The 21,829-nt window shown below is 45.0% G+C and overlaps 1 protein-coding gene and 1 long non-coding RNA gene across 2 annotated transcripts in view; one reads left to right on the top strand and one right to left on the bottom strand.

Moving 5' to 3' along the window:
* Positions 1-6,060: 6,060 nt before the first annotated feature.
* On the bottom strand, positions 6,061-11,753 carry LOC113265243 (uncharacterized). The gene is made up of 3 exons (XR_006411034.3): positions 11,578-11,753; positions 9,658-9,932; positions 6,061-7,147 (listed from the first exon to the last, which is right to left on the bottom strand). It is a non-coding gene; the product is annotated as an uncharacterized LOC113265243 (long non-coding RNA).
* The window catches only part of GNA13 (G protein subunit alpha 13), a 40,507-nt gene continuing 30,247 nt past the window's right edge, over positions 11,570-21,829 (top strand). Inside the window, exons 1-2 of the mRNA XM_026512403.4 lie at positions 11,570-12,005; positions 14,685-14,911. Of these exons, the coding sequence (XP_026368188.1) occupies positions 11,723-12,005; positions 14,685-14,911 (510 nt within the window). The 5' untranslated portion in view covers positions 11,570-11,722. The remainder of the gene's footprint in view (positions 12,006-14,684; positions 14,912-21,829) is intronic.

Raw genomic sequence — 21,829 nt, 5'->3', positions numbered from 1 at the left:
TCTTCTTCTTTCAAAACCGTGCTTCCTGGGGCGCCTGGATGGCTTAGTCTGTTAACTGTCTGATTTCGGCTCAGGTCGTGATCTCAGGGTCCTGGGATTGAACCCCGCGTTGGGTTCTTCCACACGCAGTGGTTAGTCTGCTTCTCCCTCTCCCTCTGCCCCCCACCCCCCGTTCAGGCACTCTAGCTGTCTCTCTCAAATAAATAAATAATCTTTAAAAATACAAAAACAAACAAACAAACAAAAAACTGTGCTTCCAGAGAGGCCCCAGACGGAGCTCCCTGGCTGGTGTGGAGATGCTCTAACTCTCGTGGCCCTGGGCAGCTGCCATCCCTGCTGCCATCACTTAGCACAGTAATGGCTGGTTGACCAGATGGCTCTGCCCACTGTAAGCCTCCTAAACTCATTCTCTTTGTGTTCCCCCACATGTAGCACATTGCCTGGTCCAAGCAGGCACTCCCCACATGCCCAGACGATGCAGTGTCAGGTGTGATTCCCTAGTGCCAGGCCAGATCCTGCAGCCCCACGAGGCTTGCTTTTGACCTAGACTATTGGCACATAGAGACAGGAGATGACAGTAACTTAGGCCACTGACAGGATTAGGGGGCCCCAGGAAGCAACTTCCTTTCCAGCAGAGCCTTCCCCCTTGCATCTAACAAAACCTGAATTCATGCTAGAAGAAATGCTTTTCCCAGAGAAGGTGTCAGGGGTACGAAAAACTAGCCAGGGAGTAGAAGTTAGACCTTTCCTCTGACTTCTGAGAAGTCCTTAACTCGGCCAGCCTAGACCCAGCACCCCAAGGAGTTCCCTAAAGCTAAGGAGTGTCTTCCACAATCTCAGAAACTCTGGGCAAAGTCCAGGGTCACCGTGTGATTCAGAGGGTGGAGTTGGTGTTATAAATTATACATTTGCTTTTTAAAAAAAAAAATCCATAAAAAACAGTCTCTCAGGCTTAGATTCAGCTATTTGTTTTAGGGGAATCGCTTTCTGATAAGCACCAGCACCCTGGTCTCTAAAGCCTTTCCATGTCAACACGGTCCCCTATGCGTGCAGCCCCTAAGCCTCCCGCCATCTTGCCCCTTTCCTCGCCCTCGCTCTGAAGAGCCTTGTCACTTTCTAAGTCTCTAAGCCGGGCTTGGAAACGTCTCTGCATGGTTCTCTTCACTTTCACACTAGCCAGCTGCTATCACTGCACACCTAGATTACTGCAGCCACCTCCAAGCTGCTTTCCCTGGCTGCTGTGTCTCCCCTCTCCAACCCCTCATAGGCACCAGATGGATCTTCCTAAAACAGTACACAGGTCACCCACCCCTTGCTTAAAAATACTCCAGTACCGGGCGCCTGGGTGGCTCAGTGGGTTACGTGTCTGAGTCTTGATTTTTGGCTTAGGTCATGATCTCAGGGTCGTGAGATCGAGCCCCACTTCAGGCTCCACGCTCAGCAGAGAGTCTGCTTGAGATTCTCTCTCTCCCTCTGCCCCTCCTGCCACTCGTGTGCTCTAAATAAATAAATAAATAAAATCTTAAAACAAATATTCCTGTGGTTCCTCTTTAGCAGCAGAATAAAATCATAACGTCACGACCCAGGATCCAAACCCTTCCCAACCCGATTCTACCATGCCTCTTCAACCTCAACTGGTTGGTTCTGAGCAAACCAGCTCCCATGTTGTCCTGGGCACACACCAGGTACATGCCCACTTTGAGGCTGTTCCACCTGCCTGGAATGCTCTTCCTTATTCCTTTCCTTCTAACCAGCCATTCAAGGCTTCTCTCTACTCCCCATGGATTGGCCCAGGAAATAGCCCCCCTAACTCCATGTGGCTGTTGAGCACTTGGCGAGTGACACTAAAGACCTTCATTTTTTATTTTGTTTAATTTTATTTTTTTTTTTATTTTTATTTTTTTTTTTTAAAGATTTTATTTATTCGACAGAGATAGAGACAGCCAGCGAGAGAGGGAACACAAGCAGGGGGAGTGGGAGAGGAAGAAGCAGGCTCCTAGCAGAGGAGCCTGATGTGGGGCTCGATCCCAGAACGCCGGGATCACGCCCTGAGCCGAAGGCAGACGCTTAACCGCTGTGCCACCCAGGCGCCCCATTTTGTTTAATTTTAAATAATTTAAAGACTGATACTTGACTCCGTTATTGGAAAACATTTAAGTGTGTTTGGAATCCGTTTTTGTGAACTTACTTTTTCAACTCTAAGTTTTATGAAATCTAAACACAGACCAGGTCTCTCTGATGACAGCCCAGCCTCTGAATTAAGATGGCCATGAGTGTGAAGTACATGCTGGATTTTTAAGACTTTGTACAAAGAAAGAAGAATATAAGATATCTCTTTAATAATGGTTATATCAATTACATGTTGAAATGATATTTGGCATATAATGGACTTAATAAACTAGGTTGTTAAAATCAATTTCACTTTTTTTTTCACTTTTCTAATGTAGCTACTAGAAAATGTAAAATTACACATGTGCCTTGCATTATATTCCTCTTAGACAGCCATGCTATAGCCTCTAGATCCCTGAAGCAGTGATCGGTATAATTTAAAACTTAGCATATGTGGGACGCCTGGGTGGCTCAGTTGGTTAAGTATCTTGACTCTTGATTTTGGCTCAAGTCCTGATCTCAGTCGGGGTTGCGAGAGTGAGTCCCCACCCCACCCTGGCAAATTTCTGGCTCCCCGGGGAGTCTGCTTGAGATTCTCTCTTTCCCTCTCCCTCTGTCCCTCCCCCTGCTTGCTCTACATAAATAAGTAAACAAGCAAATAGATAAAATCTTTTTTAAAAAAAACTTAGCCTGGGGCGCCTGGGTGGTGCAGTCGTTAAGCGTCTGCCTTCGGCTCAGGGCGTGATCCCGGCGTTCTGGGATCGAGCCCCACATCAGGCTCCTCGGATATGAGCCTGCTTCTTCCTCTCCCACTCCCCCTGCTTGTGTGTTCCCTCTCTCGCTGCCTGTCTCTCTCTGTCAAATAAATGAATATTTGGAAAAAAAAAAAAACTTAGCCTATGCAACTCTGCATTTAAAAAAAAAATCTTTATATTAAAAAATCCTTTTAACAGCTTTTAACCCCCAATGCTTCACAGCAAATGCTACTATTACCTGACAGCTATTTGGGGTCAGGCACTTTGCTACGTGCTTTACTGTATGTTATGACACTTAATCTTCCCAGCAACCCAGGGAGGTGTGGGCATAATTGGCTCTATTTTTTAGATAAGGAAAATGAAGCTCACAGAGTTTAGGTGGTTCATGCCAGGATCCTGATGAGAGATATAAGAGAGCAGAGCTGGGATTGGAACCCACACCTGCCCAATTCTCGCTGATGGTGTGACCCCAGCACATGCCTGATGAGAATGAGCAGCCACTAAGTATCTGCTGTTGCTCAGTTCGAGTTTCCCACGACACACGGAGACAAACTCCGCTGTCCTGCTTGACCCCACTGTGAGCAGGCTACTGGACGGACATCCAACATGTGATGGTGTGTCCCAGTCACCCCACCCCACACACGCCCTCCAGCTAGTTCAAGTCACTCAGTAACCCGTATTGCGGTATTATCTAGCCATTCCAAGTTAGCGCAGTGTGTAGCAAGGTCCAGGTCCCTGGTTCTGACAAGTTGGGCTGAGCCAGAAGTATCCTCCACACTCCCTGTATAGATCCCTTCAGTCCTGGAGGGCTGCAAATCCAGCTGGCCACCCTCAGAAACGCAGGAAAGCGATGTGGAAGGAGGCAGATGGTTGCATACTCATTTAAATTACATACATTTAGCGAGCCATTACGATATGACACATTAGATGCTGAAGATACAAAATAAGTTAGCTGTGTCCTTTGCCTCAAATGGCTCACATTCTTGAGCAGGAGGTGAGGGAGGGACAATTGCAGCCTAGTGTCCTCTGTACTGTGATGGGACGAAGCAAGGACGCTGTAGGACCAAAGGGGTCGGGTACTTCCTTTGAACCAAACTGCGGAGGGAAAGAGGGGAAGGAATGGCTGGGAGGAGTAAAGAAGAAAGGATAGGGCAGATGGAGGGAGGGCACGGAAGGAGGGGAAGCCTGAAGAAAAGGAGCTAGGGAAAGAAGGATGGGAGAAGGATAGTTGAAGATAGTCTGGAAATCTAAACACTGGAGAATTTCTGGTGTTTTTCACCACTGCTGGCCAAACTAGAGACATGGCTGGTACTGTTAGGAACGGCATGAAATTTACCAAGAGAGTAATTCGTCGAAAGAAATATCTCCCTAAGAAAATGCTATTATTCCGTGACAGGGTTATATTGGGGGTTGGACAGAAGGCTTTTCAGAAACATTTCCTAGCTGGCTGTCAGTAAAGTGCCCACTATTATTATTTGCTCCCTAATTTATGGAGAAGGTTAAATAACTAAGAATAGGGACACGGAGGAGCAAATCTTTTGGGGACCCAAGACAGAAGTGGAAGTCTACAGCTCATTCAGATTTTCTGTCAGAATTCATTGCACCTTCCCCCCGTGAGTCTGTTGGGTCAAATATGTTTGTCCCAGGAGAAGTTAAATAGCCCCCAATCCCAATTCCTTAATTGTTGTAACAAATTCACAGAGAGTCTGTGTGAGTCTTAGAAAGAAAATTGCCTGAGGCAATAGTGTTATTCTTTCTAAATCTAAGCACCTAGCCCTTTCTGCCCTCCAAAGTGCACAGAGTTCCTGAATTAGAGAGGCTGAACTTTGCCTTAAGGGCATCACCCCTTGCCTGGGGCAGTCGTACACAGCTCCCTCTCCTCTTGGAGCTGGGTTTAACTTCTAGGCGGTAACTTCCTTTGCTTTCCCTGAGGACCTTAGCAGAAATCCAGGGTGAAGGAACAACAACTGAGGAACTGTCCAAAACACATTCATTATGCATCTCCTCGTCTCTAAAGTACCCATTGACTTCTTGCCCAGAGTGGCCTTGGGAAGGGCAGTGATGACCCCAAAATTTAGCAGGCTTCTACCAGAGGGGCATAAAAATCCCCAACCAAGGACCGGCTCGGGAATGACTTAAATGCAGTGTTTCAGCCATTATCTCCACTGGGATCCACTTCAAGAGCCCAGGAAGTTGACCATTTCTGAGGTTTAGCTCAGGTCCCATGTCTGTAAGATGGGGGCAATTTAGATATGTTCTCACTATATCCCCCCAGGCAGTACTGCCCTTAGCTCCAGCAAGAGAAGTCCCTGCTTCACCTGTGCTTTAGAGGGTCCTGTTCTGGCTCTTTCCTGGTGCTCTCCCTACTTGTAGGGTAAGACCAAGGGACGCACCCATGGACTGTGCTTCTAGCAGAACAAAAGCAAGCAAGGTACCCAGGGTCCCAAACTACCTTATCCAAGCAGGCCAAGTCTGTTTCCCTGAATGTGGGTCTGTCCTAAGGGGCGACTGCACCACAGGTGTGCCATCTTTAGGCCAACGGGCTGTGCAAGGGTGTCTGTGGGTGGGGGAGTGATCAGTGCATGGGCTTGTGGGCAGAGGAACCCACATGCCTGTCCATGAGGCATCCCTCATTATCCATAACTTCCATGACATAGACACCAGCTCATCAATTGGACAACTAAACACTTTGACAGAAGGAAACATGGTGACATTGACCAAAAGCCTGCTCTGTCGTTTTATGGAACTCCCCCCAAAACCTCTAAGACTATTATATCCATTTTATAGATCGGAAAACAAAGCCAATGCTCTTAATTCACTGTGCCGACATCTCCACTTGAACCTCTGCTCTCTGATTCCTTACACTCCCAGTACTGATGGGAACTAATCAATCCTGCCCCTCTCCAGAGTTCAAATGTGGGGGACAACCCCTCATATATGTGCATTTTCTCATTGTCGTATTAGATTCTTTTGACCAGAAAGAGATCCTGTTGGGGGGACACATCAGCTGCTACAGATGAAACTGAGTAGAAGAGATACCTTTAAACTCAGAAGGAAGAACTCAGGAAAGATCGGGAGACAGTTCTGACCAGGACAATATTCCTAAACCTTCAAAGCATTCTTAAAGACGTTTTGATGCGCCTTCCTCAAATAGTCTAAAACGGAAACTCTCACGTATGGACAGAGACTGAGTACATTTGTTCTATAGTCTAATCCTCAGGACAAATCTTTATGTATAAATGCTCCCATTTTACAGATATGAAGGGCAAGGCACAACTACATGGAGTTCTCACCAAGTTCCTGCACCCACACGATATTCCCTCTCTGGGAAACCAGCAAAATGACCAGCAAACAGTCTGAGATGATTTGTACAGTTTAGACAGAAAAGTGGGTGACCTCACTACTTAAGAGACTTTCTTTTTACAGCTGTTTATTAGTAAAGAGGGAAAACAATCCTAAGTGCAAAATCGCTTGGCACAAAATTGCTTTGACAAGGGGACCCGCTTCCCCTTGCTTTTATTTCCTCCTCCCACCTTCTCCCGGGCAGGCCTGGCATCGCCCTTCCTCCGCCAGGAGATAGCTAATTACTAAAGCAAGAGGCAGGGGCCTCGGTGAGAGTGTTTTAGCTTCTAAAACCTTCGATTCTCTGATTCTGACTCAGTAGCTTCCCTGAATCCTACCATGAGCTAGCCCTGCTTTTCCTTAGCAGCTGACCCAGGAATTTGGAGACAGAGGCGCAGGCGACGTTATTTGCTTTGGGAGCCAGGCTACCTGCTAGCCAGCTGGCCAGGAGCGTGGTTCCTGGAAGCAGCAGGCCTAACATGCACTCCAGTGTTCTGAGTGGAAGACAACTGCTTCTACCCGCTTGGGAGCAGAGGACGATAAGGTGCAGGAAGAACTGGAGACCTTGCAGATGCAGCCTTCAATCTCTCTGGAGAAACAGAAACTTGCATTCAAGATACCTGTTTCTGGCAAGGGGTGGTCCATTTACAGGCAATAAAACTAAAAAGGATCCCTCATCTTTAAAAGCTCCGAGGGGAACTAAAGGAGAGGGACTGAGCAGGACATTGAGTTTCTCAGAAAGAATCTCAGATTTACAGGCAAAGGTTTTTGTTAGTGTCATATAAATAGACTGCCCATAAATGAGTCCGATGGAGTCAGCACGGCGTAAGAGTTTATATGAGTGGTAGCGTGTGGCTTGAAGACAACACAGACTTCTGACTTCTCATAAGCCGAGTGAGGTCACAGCTGGTCAACAGCAGCTCGTGGATCTTTCTCGGAGGCTGAGAAAAATACAACCAGTAATTAAAGTCATGGTTTCCATTAATAACAACAACAAAAAAAAAACCCACCAACAATGCAATTCCACATGCCTCGTTTCATATGAAACTTTCCACATGAGAGGCAAATTTCATCACACACAAAAGTGGCCTCTTCGTATCTAGCTCACATTAAGGGAACGTCTGGGGTTTACGCATCATGTAAATATTGCCCTCGGCTTGGCTCCTCTTTTCTAATTTGTACAGCAGCCACCTGGAACATTTGACAAACCAGAGGCTGAGCTCAAAGTATGGAACATCTTACCAGAATGAGCCTAAGAGCTGGTGAACTTCAAGATGATAGTCAGCTGCAAAGGGGCTGGAGAAATCGACCGACAGACCAACCAACCAACCAACCAGATTGTTGGATTCTGTGCTGCCTCATGGGTAAGCACAGCTAGCGACTTGTTTCTTGCGTCTGAACTTCCTGCAGCTGGACATTCGGGGGCACTACTGCAATTGTGGCCTGTCGGAAGGAGCACTGGCTTCAGAGTCAAAAGAGGGGGGCTTCAGGTTCTGGCTCTGCAACCGGCCAGGCTGAATGAGGCTTCGAGTGTGTTACATCATGTTTTCTTTCTGTCAGCCTCCCAGGGTGAGACAGGAGGGCAGCGAGGGTGATACTGGGTGTTCCTAGTCAGGCTATTGTGAGCCGAGAATGAGATAAAGTGGGTCAAAGTGCTTTGGGGCGTTTAAAACATTACACACATGTAAGCGATTTGTGTCACAGGAAGGCTAGGGAATCCCCTTCCTTTTCTAGTATGGGAAAGGAAGATATGAAAAATCCACGCCCGTTTCGTGTGTAAGAAAGGATTAGAATCCACCTATTTTATACAACTGAGGAGGCGAAATGGAGTTGTATGGCAAGAATGCTGGCTGTGTTGTCATCCTTACTAGAAAATTAACACAAGGTTTAACTATCGAGTAATGTGACTGATTTTTAAATAAACATACCTAAACGGGGGGTGACCTATCCTGAGTGGTGAATAGTCACCGGGACAGGGGAATCACTTACTGAAGTTATATTTCCCATCATTCCAAAAAAAAATTTTTTTTTAACTCCTGTTTTGGAATTGTCCCCAGAGCCTCTGGCATGTTCTTTTGAATATGTCTGAGGGTGACAAATTCTTGTCCTTTGTGGACAACAGTGATTTTTGTAAATAGCCCAAAGTTATTTGGCATGAAGGTTGGTAAATGAGCTCGAGAATACCATGTTTTTTAATGGTAAAAAAGCTGTGACTGGAAGATAGGATGCCTATCTTTCAGTTCCAACAGAAGAGTTACAAGGGGTTGGCTTCAAGAATTGCCATTATTGCTGGAAAGGGCTTGTATCCTTCCCAGAGTGACCGCATCAGAGAAGAAAAGCCACTGGGAAATGTGTTTCTACATTTTCAATCACACCTTCAGTACCTTGCAAGACTGTTTGCCACCGGACCTTGGGTTTCCAGAAAGAATACAGCATTGCACCTAACCAACCATGCGATCATTTTATCACAGCTCCTCCGGGCACCTGAATTCCTCATTTGCTTTGGATCAACTGGCTAGCAACAAGACAGATGTTTCCAAAGAATGAACATCTGGCCCTACTAGAAATAGAGCCTCCAGCAGATTCGGTTCTAACCAGTGGACTCGGCACTCCCTTAAAAAGTTTGGATTTTTTCAGTCATGAAACAATCTATCTGGAAATTAAATCACTAATATCATTACAATGTTACCTGAAGCAGCTGCTAGAGCAGACTTGTTATTTTGTTATTTTAAAAGAAACACAATCAGTGGTTCATTCACGGGATATTGGACACTGTGGGTGCTTCACTGTTAAATGACGCCTTTTCTTTTATAGAAAATACTATTTTCCCCACCTCATTTTTTTTTTATTGTGGTAAGATTCACATGACATCAAATTCATCATTTGACCACTTTTAAAGGGTATAATTCAGGGCATTTAGTACATCCACGATGTTCTGCAACCATTACAATGTCTAGTTCCTAAACATTTTCATCACCCCACAAGGAAACGCTGTGCCCATAAGCAGTCACTTCCCGCTCTTCCCTCCTTCTAGCTCCTGGCAGCTAGTAATCTGCTGTTACTATGGATTTGTCTGTTCTGGACATTTCCTATAAACGGAACCTTACAATATGTGGCCTTTTTTGACTCACTTTTTCCACTTAGCATAACGTCTTCAGGGTTCACCCATATTATAGCATCCGTCCGACAGTATTTCATTTCTTTTTATGGCTGAATAATTCCACTTTTATGGATATCCTACATTTTGTTTATCTGTTCATTCATTGATGGATATATGGGGTGTTTTCATCTTTCGGTATTCTGAATGGTGCTGCCATGAACATGGGTGTACAATTTTTGGTCTGAATACCTGTTTTCAATTATTTTTGATATATGTCTAGGAGTAGAATTGCTGGCTCATATGGCCATTCTGTGTTTAACTTTCTGAGGAACCCCCAAACCTCTCACTCACCTTTATGCTTCTAACTTCAAGGTGGCTTGATTATCAGACAGAAGCAGTTGGACTGCTCTAGCCAAACCTCAGGCTGGGCCCGAAGGTGTCTATTTTCCAGAAACACCGACGAGAGCAGCTAGGCTTGATCTGAGCAAACCTGGTTCCAACACAGAGTTACAGGCAGGGCTTTGAACAGCTTTCTCTGCTCCTCTGCATGTCACAACGTGAACTGGCTGGGCAGGAATACCTTCCTGCCTCCTGGGCACCCTTGGTTCTCCACTATGCCGTACACACTTTTGGAAAAAAGAAAAAAAAAATATGTTCACTACCTAACTTACAGACATCCCTCCTGATTTTGCAGGAGAGCTCAGACCAGCATCTGGAGTCCACGTAGAAATGGTGCATGGGGGCCAAACCCACTCGCCTGTCGTGGGCAGAGGTTGGAGAACAAGGCCTCCTGAACACAACTGAGTCTCTAGAGAGATTTTCCATCCAGGGTCGACTTTTACCATACATTTTGCATGAAGGCACCACCCGGTGATTCTGACCCTATCAATCCATAGATACTGGAGTTGTACCTACCCTACTTTGTGTATTGTAGATTGTCACCCTATGGGCTTGGCCAGGACCATAGGAGATAATCCTACAACAGCCATTGTTTATTGCAGCCTAGTTACTGAGTCATGAGGCTTCTCAGCCATTAAGCCAACCTGACCGTAGACAGGCCCTGATTTTTTAATTTAAACCTGTCATAGGCCAACTCAGAGTGCTGACCTCTTACCTCAACTCCCCAACACATAGGTAGCTTCGGAGACACAGAGGTCCAAATCAAGGAGCATTACGGTTGCACCGCCCCGAAGAGAGACAAACCAAAACGGCTGTTTCCTCTTGCAACTAAATACTGAGAATAAAGAAGTTGGCTTCTGGGGTCCTTGGTACACAGTCTACCAACCCAGCTGTCACTTGTCGCTGGTTCCCTAGCAGCCCTTTCAGGTATCCTGGCCTGAATCTGCTGTCAGGACAGAAAAAAGTCCCTTGGCTGGTCATATCCTCTGTAATCTGGCAGGAAACCGAAAATTTGCCTGCTCCGGTCCTCTGTCTGTTTGCTTATCTGCTTCCTTGTAGGGAAGAGTCTGCTTCACAGTGTCCGGTTTAGGGGGATTTTCACCATGACCTCACCCTCCGCAGCCACCGTGCACTGACTTCAGTGGGACAACTCGGGTGGGAATGCACATTAATGAGACATTAACAACCCCTCGTCGCACATCTCAGATTAACATCAACTCCAGTTTCCTCCCCTGAAAGGAGAGCCTTTTGCAGGGTCTGAGGATGCCTAAAGGAGTTTGGGGCGGCAGACTGAAGATGTCTGGGTGTCACTCCAGGCTCGGGAGAGCAGGATGTCAAAGAAACCACTTTAAGAAAACGCACTAAAACCTTACAGACTCGCGCTGGCGGTCTGAATAAGCGCTGGAGCAAACAGCCTCGAAATGAGGCGCGCGAACAGTGACAGCAGGCGGCGGGCACGTAACGCAGGAGCGTTGAGAGCAGTAGGAGAGCCCAAAGGGCAATGTCTGGGACCTGGTCTCGGGCCTCTAGGGTTCCGGGAAGTAGCTTTCCGCCCGTCAGTGGGCGCCCCTAATTAAAGGGAAACAGAAACTCAGGCTCAGCCGGTGCGCGCCCGGACCGGCCGGAGGCCACGTGACCATTCCCAGCTGCCCCCACCCCCGCGCGCGCCGGGGACGCGGCAGCTGGCACCCGGGCCAGAGCCTGACTCGTGGAGGGCGGGGAGGCTGGAAAGCGGCCGCGGCGTGCGTGCGCGCTCCCGGGGGGCGGCGGGCGCGCGCACGCCCGGGGGCCACCGCCCCTCCTGGGCCCGCCCTCCTTCCCTCCCTCCCCGGCTCGCCCGGCCCGCCCTGCCCGGCCCGCCCTGCGAGTCACCTCTCTGGTTCCCTCCCTCCGCGGGCGCGCTCGGGCCGCCGCAGCGCTCCCCGCCCTCGAGCCTCGTTGCAGGAGCCGCCCGCCGCCGGAGGAGGAGGTGGAGGGAGCCGGAGGGGCCCGCCGAGGCGGCGGCGGCGGCGGCAAGATGGCGGACTTCCTGCCGTCGCGGTCCGTGCTGTCCGTGTGCTTCCCCGGCTGCGTGCTGACGAGCGGCGAGGCCGAGCAGCAGCGCAAGTCCAAGGAGATCGACAAATGCCTGTCCCGGGAGAAGACCTACGTGAAGCGGCTCGTGAAGATCCTGCTGCTGGGCGCGGGCGAGAGCGGCAAGTCCACTTTCCTGAAGCAGATGCGGATCATCCACGGGCAGGACTTCGACCAGCGCGCGCGCGAGGAGTTCCGCCCCACCATCTACAGCAACGTGATTAAAGGTGCCGGGCGGGGGTCGCAGTGGAGACCGCGGGCTCGGGCCGGGGCGGGGGGGCGGAGGCGCCCGGCTCGGGGCCGGGCACCGCCCTCGTTCGCTCCTGTCCCTGGCGGGGGACCGGGCCCGGCGGGCGGGCGGGAAGGGGGCGCGCCGCGGGCGGAGGTCCTGCTAGCGCGGGGTGCCCTCGCCCCCTAGGGGAAAGGATGGCCGGGGCGCCCCGCTTTCCCCCTTGCCGTTCGAATGGGGGTCACGGCTGGTCCCCCACAGCCCCCCCTCGCCGCTGGCTTCGACCACTCCGAGAGGGAAGTGAGGCGAGCCGGGCTTCTCGGGGTGCTGGGTGATCGCGCCTGCCGTCCTCCAGACGAGGCCAGAAGACCCGAGCGCCAACCCCGGACCCACACCCCCATCCGCCGCCCGGGCGCTGCCTGCCCGACCTCGGCGCCCCGGGTGGGTGACCCGAGTCACATGGGGTCGGGGCTGCTCCCAACTCCCTGCTTCTTTGGCCGCCTCCTAAGTAAGGGAATTCTGGAGCCGACTCAATAAGGAAACTTTTGCTTGAGACTTGTCAAGGGCGAAGGGTGACAGTTCCTGGGCCCTTTTGGGCAACGACATGCAAACTTAAGGGAGTCCTGTGTACTGTGCTGGCATCAGGAAAGAGTAGACCCATACAGTTAGTCTGAAAAAATTAGCATCAGTGGTTTTTCGCCCCATTGTCACGGTCGGGCAGGATGTTTTGCCTGTAATCACTATGCAACACGTCTCTCTCTCCTTTTTTGCTTAATAACTGGGGTGGGGGGGGTACCACCACTTGCTCTACTATTCAAATGAAATCGTGCCTTGGTATAAAGAATCTTTGGCCTAAAAAGTGATGCGGAGCCTGTACAGGTTGAGTCAATGAATCACTGTCGGCTTGGAGCATAGGCTCTGCTTCTGTTTTTAAAATTAAACTGTTTGTAGGTGAAAAATACACATAATTTTATTTCTGGCCTTTCAGAGAATTGGAGAAGATGGTTCTTATTTCAGCGACAGTTACGTTCATTTTTCTTAGTATCAAGCATTTTCTAGTTTATAAAAGGCATTTTGGCAAATTTGAGATACAGAGCCTGGTACTTCAGGTGCCTCAGGAGACCACCATCTGGGTAGCAGTGGTCCAGGGATTTGCTACAGATTTCAGCAGATTTGCAAGCAGGGTTTCTTTAAGTGGGATTTTTTGTTCAGGAAGTTCTTAAGCAACTCCTTCTCATCACTTTTTTTTTTTTTTTTTTTTTTTTACCTCCCAGGATTGAGTTGAGGAACCCCCCCCCTGGGGTGGGGGTCTGGGGTATAGAGGGGAGAAGAGCACTAGGCCAGCAGCTCACAGGTCACAGCCAGCCAGCTCTGAGCCCTCACACTACTGCAGTTAAGCTGTATAAAACAGTTGTATTTATCCCATCTTACTGTTGAGCACAAAACTAATTAAGGTCTCTTTCAAGGCTTAGGGCTCCGCCTTGCCAGTCCTTAATTGAAGGTACCTTTGTATCCTGATGGAGCTGAACTTAAGGAATTATGTCAGTGAATAGAGTCAAGATGTTAACTGATTATGAGCCAGGTAAACACCTGGTCCTTATTGTGCATTGGTTCCCTAAGTGTGACCTACTTTGAACACTGGTTATGAGATGAAGTAAGTCACTAGACATCTACTTTTTTGAGTTGGCTTGACCAAAAGATTGACAGCAAAACATTATCCAGTTATCCAGACAATTGACTGAATGAATAGTTATGTGACTGTTAATTAATATGGACCAAAGGTAACAGTTTAGTGATTAGAGATCCTGGGTTTGAATTAATGTGTGTGAGTTGAATTCTCTGTTTCTGTGCTTTTTGCAGTTGCTCTTCCTCCCTGTTAGGGAAATCTAAGGCTTTCCTGTGACTTAAACTGATTTAAAGCTTGGTTTGGGAATTTCTGAGTTTTGAATGTGTTCTTAGAAGACTTGGTGTTGGGGCGCCTGGGTGGCTTAGTCAGTTTAAGTCTCTGACTCTTGATTTTTGGCTCAGGTCATGATCTCGGGGTTATGAGATCCAGCCTGGTGTCAGTCTCCACACTCAGCTTGGAGTCCGCTTGGGATTCTTTCCCTTCCCCTTTGCTTCTCTGCTCGCTCACTCGATCTCTCTCAAATAAATAAAAATCTTAAACAACAACAACAGCAAAACCACTCGGTGTTGGGTTAAAGCCGGGTGCTCAGAGAACAAATGAACTCAGAGAGATAATGTTTGACTCTTGGCATTTCATTAATGTCTTTTTGAAGGGCTCTGAAAATCTTAGCTGCAGCTGTTTTTTCAGAGCCCAGACATTGGCCTGTGCAGCGTGATTTCTTTTTCCTTCACTGGTTTTGGTTCTCTTGTGACTACCTTCTATTAAAAGTTTATAAAAAGTTATTTTATAAATTAGAACATGTTAAAATACTTCAGAAAGAGCAACTGTGTTAATGGTATTTGCTTTTCAAGGCTCCAATTTTATGACTGTGAACAAGTGTTAGCTTTTTTTTAGGCTCTGAGAAATTATGGGTGTTTGTTTCGATGTTGGTCTCCAGTTGTGGAGGAGGTGGGCCTGGAGTAGTTAAGAAACTTCAGAAAATGATACTGGAATAGAGTCAATGAGAATATCTGACTCCTAGCATACTTTTCTCTTTCTTTTTAAACGAAGGTATGAGGGTGCTGGTGGATGCTCGAGAGAAGCTTCATATTCCGTGGGGAGATAACTCAAACCAAGTTAACGGAGACAAGATGATGGCATTTGACACCCGGTCCCCCTCGGCGTCCCAGGGAATGGTGGAAACTCAAGTCTTTTTGCAGTATCTCCCTGCTATAAGAGCACTGTGGGCAGACAGTGGCATACAGAATGCCTATGACCGGCGTCGAGAATTTCAGTTGGTAAGAGATTTGGTTTTTTTACACTGTTGTTATTTTATTTTAATGACATTTACCGGTAGCTGATTCGAACGTACCTTTTTTCACTGACTTCCGCATTAAAATGTATCTATCCAGAATTTTAGCCTCAGAAATTTGGATTGCTCTGTAGATGAGCTTCTTACTGAAGCAAGATAAAAATAAGGTAAACACCATAGATTGGGTGAAACAGTTACGTTTAATTGGCCATTTTTCTTCTTTGTAAGTAAGATGATAGTGATTTTCTTAGGTACTTTCTCCTAATTTTATTCTATTCTCGAAAATAATTTCCTCCCAATTGCAGCAATGATATTCATCCTTCCAAAAAAAATCGATCTTTTACTCTCAGGCTGAGAGCTTAGTAACTGCACCTGGTTGTTCAGATGTGTCATTTATATAGTGTTTTGAGGTACTGGTATGATACAGATTAATTTGTAAAGAGATTAAAGTTCTTGATAACATTTAAATCATTGTTGCATTCTGTGTGTGTGTTTTTCTAAGGTTTCTAAGCACAATTTACAAATCCTTTCTTTAAAAACAAAATAATCTTAGAGTACCATAGAATTTAGAGCCATTACACAGCACTGTAGAGAGGGTGGAAAAGAAGGGATCTGATCTAGGTTAAAGATGCACAAATAATGATAGAAATCGATTTTTTTTAATCAAGTGTTTTGCAGTTTAATTGTGAATGCTTTGATTGTATCCTGGGTTTTATTTGCCGGAGACCGGAAAGATCCCAGGAATGATAACAATCTAGACTGTATGCAATTTGGAGGTAGTTCAGATTTGAAGTGTTTTACTGTAATATGTTCCCAAAAAAGTGACAGTTGAAAGTAAAACTGCTTAGAAAGTTGTTCGATGATGTCATTGGCATTAAAGTGATCCACATTTATGGGTGCGGCTACGAAATGATACACAGCCAGCCGTCTTTGCTATTAGTTTGTCTTCAGAAGCAGTCTTGGCTCTTAAAAGTTCTAGAAACGTGTTCATGACAGCTTTTTATAAAACTGATTTTGAATCTTTACTTTCTCTGAATTATGGCTTTCACGGGCACCATACAAATGTAACGCTTGGTTACGTGCTGTCTTCTATAGTTCTCCTCTTTGGGGTGTGTACCTCGTCAAGTAACTTGTCCATTAATGAAAGGCGAAGACTGCTTCATGTTATTGTTCAAGTAGAGTCGCTGGCAGCATTATATATAGACAGTTATGAATTTAACTTGACAGAGTAACCTCCGTCCAGTTCCCAGACTTGGGGTTGATTTTTGTGCTTTGGTCAGTGTTTCTTATTTTATAGCTGATAGTTCCTCCCCACACCGCTTCTTGTCTCTCGTCACCCTCCCTCTTGTTTTTAAGTGCGGCTTATTCTCCTTTCTTCTTAATTCATTTTCTTGACAAAGCACACTTTCCACTCTAAGGTTTCTCAGGACGTTATTCATCCTTCCAGGTTGGGAGAAACACCCATCTGCAAAAGCATACGGTTCATGTTGATTGGATGAATAAATAAACAGTTGTACTCTAAAGGTTTCTGTAGGAAAGTTCTATAAGTCCATTTAATTGAAGTTGGGCCTCACTGACACTTGAATTTGGACATTTACATCCTAACAGTTTTGTGTCAAGACTGTGGTGTCGTTGTAGTAGAGAAAGCATTCCTAAGTATTTGCCATTAAGAACAAATAGCCAAAACCACTCAGAGTGGGGACCTACACGTTCTTGACTTGACCCAACTGATGCTTTAGGAGCAAAGAAGGTCTTGAGCACAAGGAGAGACAAGTTCCAGAAATACTTGTCCTCATATAAAGCAGGGGCAGAAGAAAAGAGGCACAGGGAGAGACGTAATTTTAAACTCCTGGAGGACAGGAATTTTTTTTCCCTGTGTATATCCTTGGCATTGTTAATGGTGCCTGTCCGTATAGAAGGAGTTCAGGTAATACACTGAATTAATGACTCTTGTGCTTTTGGATGCTGCGTGGTGCTTGGCGCAGTGTTAGACACTGAGAAGGCTCCTGGCCCATTTAAAATTTTCCTCACGGTCCTCTTCAATTCCTTTTCTTCTCTACACGCAGCAAATTCCCAAGTCCTGTCTTTTCCACCCTCGAAAAATCTCTTGCATCCACTCTCTCCTTTTCCCCTTTCCATTAATGTCTTAGTACCTCTTGCTCGGACTGCCAGGTAATCTTGTTCAAACACAGCATGGGTTTGTTCAGAAGGCTATGCTCATTCTCCATTACCGCCAGAACAGAGTTCAACCTCTTTGAGTCAAGACTAGCTAGCTTCCCTACGGTTGCAACAATGTTGTGTTCATTAGACTACTTCACACACCTGCCAACCTCCCAGTTTCCACATACTCTGATTTTCTGCTTCTTTGGCTGTCTTTACAAGGTCTTTTGGTCAGGGTTTTTCATTACTATATCTAGTCAGTGGGTCTTACCCTTAACTTAGAAGAATGGCAATCACATTTCATTGACTAAATGTGATCCATGCACCCCTTGCATCAGATTCATTGGAATGCTTGTTTAATACAAAACAAAATCGGAGTTCTAGACTTCCATCCCAAGAGGATCTGATTCAGGAATCTGGGATGGGACCCAGTGATGTGTATTTGTAGCAGATAGTCATCGATGATTTGGATGAATTTGCTCCTTGGCCACCCTGAGGGACAGTGCCTTAGGGTCCGAGCTTTCTCCAGCCGTCGCAGCTGGAATGTGGCTCCTGCCCTGTGCTCTCCTTGCTGTGCTTGCTTCTCACCCTCCTTCGGTCGCCTGTACTCCACTTGTTTGCACTTGTGTTTGGTTCTCCCACTGAAGTAGAAGCTCTGGCGGTATGCCTTGTTTGTCTTTTTCTCTCTCACTAGCGTAAGCCTGACACTATTTTATTTCCTTATTTTTTAGACATTCTGAATTATAAGGTTCTTCTAGAGAAAAAAGAAACATCCCATATTAAGTGTCTTTTGGAAAATAGGAATCATTTCTTTTTTTTTTTTTTTTTTTTTTTTTAAGATTTTATTTATTTATTTGACAGAGAGAGACAGCCAGCGAGAGAGGGAACACAAGCAGGGGGAGTGGGAGAGGAAGAAGCAGGCTCCCAGCGGAGGAGCCTGATGTGGGGCTCGATCCCAGAACGCCGGGATCACGCCCTGAGCTGAAGGCAGACGCTTAACCGCTGTACCACCCAGGCGCCCCTGGAAAATAGGAATCATTTCTGTATGCTAGTTTGTTAATTTTCTAGGAGATGGGAAGTCGTTGTATTACAGTCATAATTTTTCTTTTTATGTTTAACAATGTATATTCTTGAATCTTGGATAGAAAAAGTAAAACCATCAGGGGAAAAAGGAAGAGTTAACAGATAAATAAAATCATCTTTTTTTTGTTTCAACTAACAATCGATTATTAAATTTATTAATGCAAATTGAAATGCAAATGGGAACAGGTTTTAAGCCTTTTCATGGTTTTTTTTTTTTGTTTGTTTAAGATGAACAACTGCCTTATAATCAGTCTTAGGGGCAAAAGGGATAGGGTAGTGGTATCACAGCGTAGGTTTTTAGCCAGTCATTCATTTGTTAGTAATAACTTCGGGTGCAAACATGAATGTTTTCTTTTCCAAGTTCCCAAAGGCAAACATTTCCTTTTCTGGTTAGTTTCAGTATGGGTAAGCTAAATAGTTTACTGTGGAAAAAGAAAAATCTAAGATTTACATTGCTCTTCTAGTTTTTAAGGTACCTTTCTAATTCTTGTAAACGAGCTCACAGGCTAATACGTACTCAGAAGCAGCCTCTTTGAGTACTGGATTAAATATTTGTGCTGCCGAGCTTTGGCTGTGTGTTCACTGTGGCCCGCCACTGCACAGACGAGATACCCTCTCTGGAAAAACTTGTGTGACTGTGGTTGGGGAATGTGGTAGCTTAGATGACTAGAGATGGGAGTCAGGGCTTGGCTGGGAACTGATATAGCTGCAGATATGGAGCAAAACTAACAAAATGGCCAGGAATCATCGTCAGTTAATTTTTTTGGATGTTTAATATACAGTTACTTACTCACAAATATAAGCAAGGTTAACAGGACTGGTTAAATAGGGCAGGAAAGTGTGTGACTGGGAGGGACACTCCAGAGCTTCCTAGTTCCTATAAACACTTTAACTTGTCAGCATTAATACTACTTCCTGTAATGACCCGTCTTTCTTTGCAATTCCTGAAACCAGTTATTTTCTTTGTTATCCTGGTACCTTCGGTTAGACTTAATTTTTCTTATTCAAGTAGTACAGTTTGTGCTGGATGATAGTTACACTTCTCCAGGCTGATGAGGTAGTTTATCTGTTAAGACAGAGCTGCTCTCAGTCTGGGCAACAGAGTAACTATTTAGCCTCATTCATTGGCCTATAAAGAGCTGAGCGCTAAGTAAAATAGGAACTTCAGTTTGGACTAAAATTTCTTTTTCTTTATTTGTCCTGCAAAATGGATTTGAAATGCTATAGAATTAGAGGCATTGGTTTATTCTTTAATTCTAATTTGGATTGGCTTTAAAAAATGAATTAGTTACTACTTTCTTTGGCAAAATATGTTTCTGTTGGGAAAGGAATTATTCTGTTTTCTTTATGAATAAAATCAAAACAGGACTTTGACTTCAAGTTGCAGAAAACCTATTGTCTCCTGATTCTAGGATTATTGTAAAACATTTGAGCATATATAATGAGAGGATTATATATAACTGCAGAGATTTTAAAATTTAGGTCTGTGTAGGTAGAATTGCCTTTTGGTGAATTTGATCAGATGAAAGTGGTTCCTTTTTATCCAAATCCTAGAAACCCAGAGGTATAGTACTGTACATTGAAAACGGAGAGGCTGCTTTGGCATGTGCTTATGATTTTATTACAACATTGCGAGATTGTGTTTTTGTGTTCCTTTATATGCCTAGGTATCTCTTGATGTATTATGTTGATGTGTTTGTGTTTATATCTTTTGTATTTTATTTTTTTGGTGAAAGCTTAACCAGCTATGGGATGTCTGAGCTCGAGGTGCTGAAGGGGTGTTGTAAACTGTGCTGCTTCATTACTTTTTACTGCTAAATAAAGCTAGTAGTATAGTAATTTATGCTGCTCTGAAAATGTTCATTAAACAACTAAGGGATGAAGCAAGGAAATGGTTTTGTTATGAAGACTAGACTTTAGTTTCAGAATTCCTTACGAGAGTGGACCTAGTGTGGGAGAAAGATTTGTGGCCCTGCGTTTAAGAAAACCATAATTGCCGAAGTCCTCCCTGGATTGAATATTCCCTCTTCATCGTTCACAGATAGCGGCCCAGCCAAGCTGGGGCACCTAGTCATATCAGCCCAAAACAGGTGCCATTTTTTTTTCCTCAGAAAATTAATTCAAGGGCTGATGATTATGTCACTTTTTAAAATACCTTACTTTTTATAAAAATCGCTTTGTGCTTTTCAGAGCCCTATCACATACATTACCATATAATCCTTTAAACACTGTGAGAGGAATGAAATACATGCTATTGTCTCCGTTTCACAGATGAAAAAATTCAGACGCAGAGAGGTTTCTTGATGCTTCGGATCACAGCTATTGAAAGAGGATAGACTAGCCACTGGGACCCTGATTTGCTGACTCTTGGTCCGCAGTGCTGGCCAGTGAACCACTGTGAAGCACCCAAGCATTACATCCGTGGAGCATGTTTTCCTTCCATGCCCAGCCTCTTCTGGCCGACACCCATGCACACAAATGATTAACACTCCCCTAGAAAGTTCTAGCATGTTATTTTAGATATGTATAAGGTTTTATTAAGAATACATGGCATTGCACTGGTGGTTACACAGTTCTTCTATTCTGAACTTCCATAATGTCCTTTTGCCATTCCTTCTTTATTAATTTCGATTATAATTATGATATAAATAATCTTAAATGACTTCGGTGGTAGATTTACTCACTTAGTGGTACAGTTCATCCTAACTACCATTCATCATCATAAAGGTGGTTTGAGTCTTCATCTCCTTGAAAACTAACTATACTAGTGATCCTCACCTGATGTCCCATCAGTGAACATGGTTTCTGATGTTTTCCCTGAAAAATGAAAGTTTACAGACAACCTGTTATCTGACAGGCAGCTATATATTTTTCTAGGCAATATGGAAGTTGGCCCATCTGGAATATAGTTGCCCAGCTTTGCTCTTGGAGAAGGGGATATCAGAACTCTTGTATTCTGTATTTTATAAGCTCTTTCCAATGTTTCTCATGTAGCTGTCAACAGTTTTTATACTGCTTGTGAGCATTCAGATTGCAGATTGTCATAAGTTTTTGTTCCAGTTAGAAACTACCTATTTTTTTAAGTCCCTATTTCTGGAAGTTGACAATTATTTTTATTTCCTTGTTTGAAAGTACTTTGTTTTTTTTCTAGGTATATGATAGAGTTCACTTTTGTCGTTATTGTGAACATACTGTTTTTGCAAGATGCTTTTTTTCAAGAGAATTTGTTACATCCACATTAGCAGAGCAATTATTAGAATGGACTGTTAGGGTTCAAGGAAATAGTAATTTTGTTTTGAGAACCGGACTTTGGTGGCCTTGGCTAAAGTTACCAATCTGTTGCAGTGATGGTAGTTGTTTATCTTAATCTTTCCAGTTTAATCTCTTTTCTTCTGTTGGCAAAATGAATAAAAAAGATTTTTTAAATCAGTGCTGTGGGTGAACTGTTTCATCCCCAACTATTACACAAAAGCTGCAGAAAACTAATAGTAGAATCACCCTTCATTGATTTATTTTGGCTTTAGGTCTAAATCGTAAGATCTGTGTACTTGGTTTTGCTATATGAAACTTTGTATCTTCCAAGCAGATTAGAAAATAACCATATTCAAATTCATTGATTTATTTTACGTGTTGTAAAGCATTTTTGCAAATGGTTTTAATG

Source organism: Ursus arctos, unplaced genomic scaffold, assembly GCF_023065955.2.
Source record: "Ursus arctos isolate Adak ecotype North America unplaced genomic scaffold, UrsArc2.0 scaffold_24, whole genome shotgun sequence".
Classification (NCBI taxonomy): domain Eukaryota; kingdom Metazoa; phylum Chordata; class Mammalia; order Carnivora; family Ursidae; genus Ursus; species Ursus arctos.
This window is presented reverse-complemented; position numbering and strand designations above follow the sequence as displayed.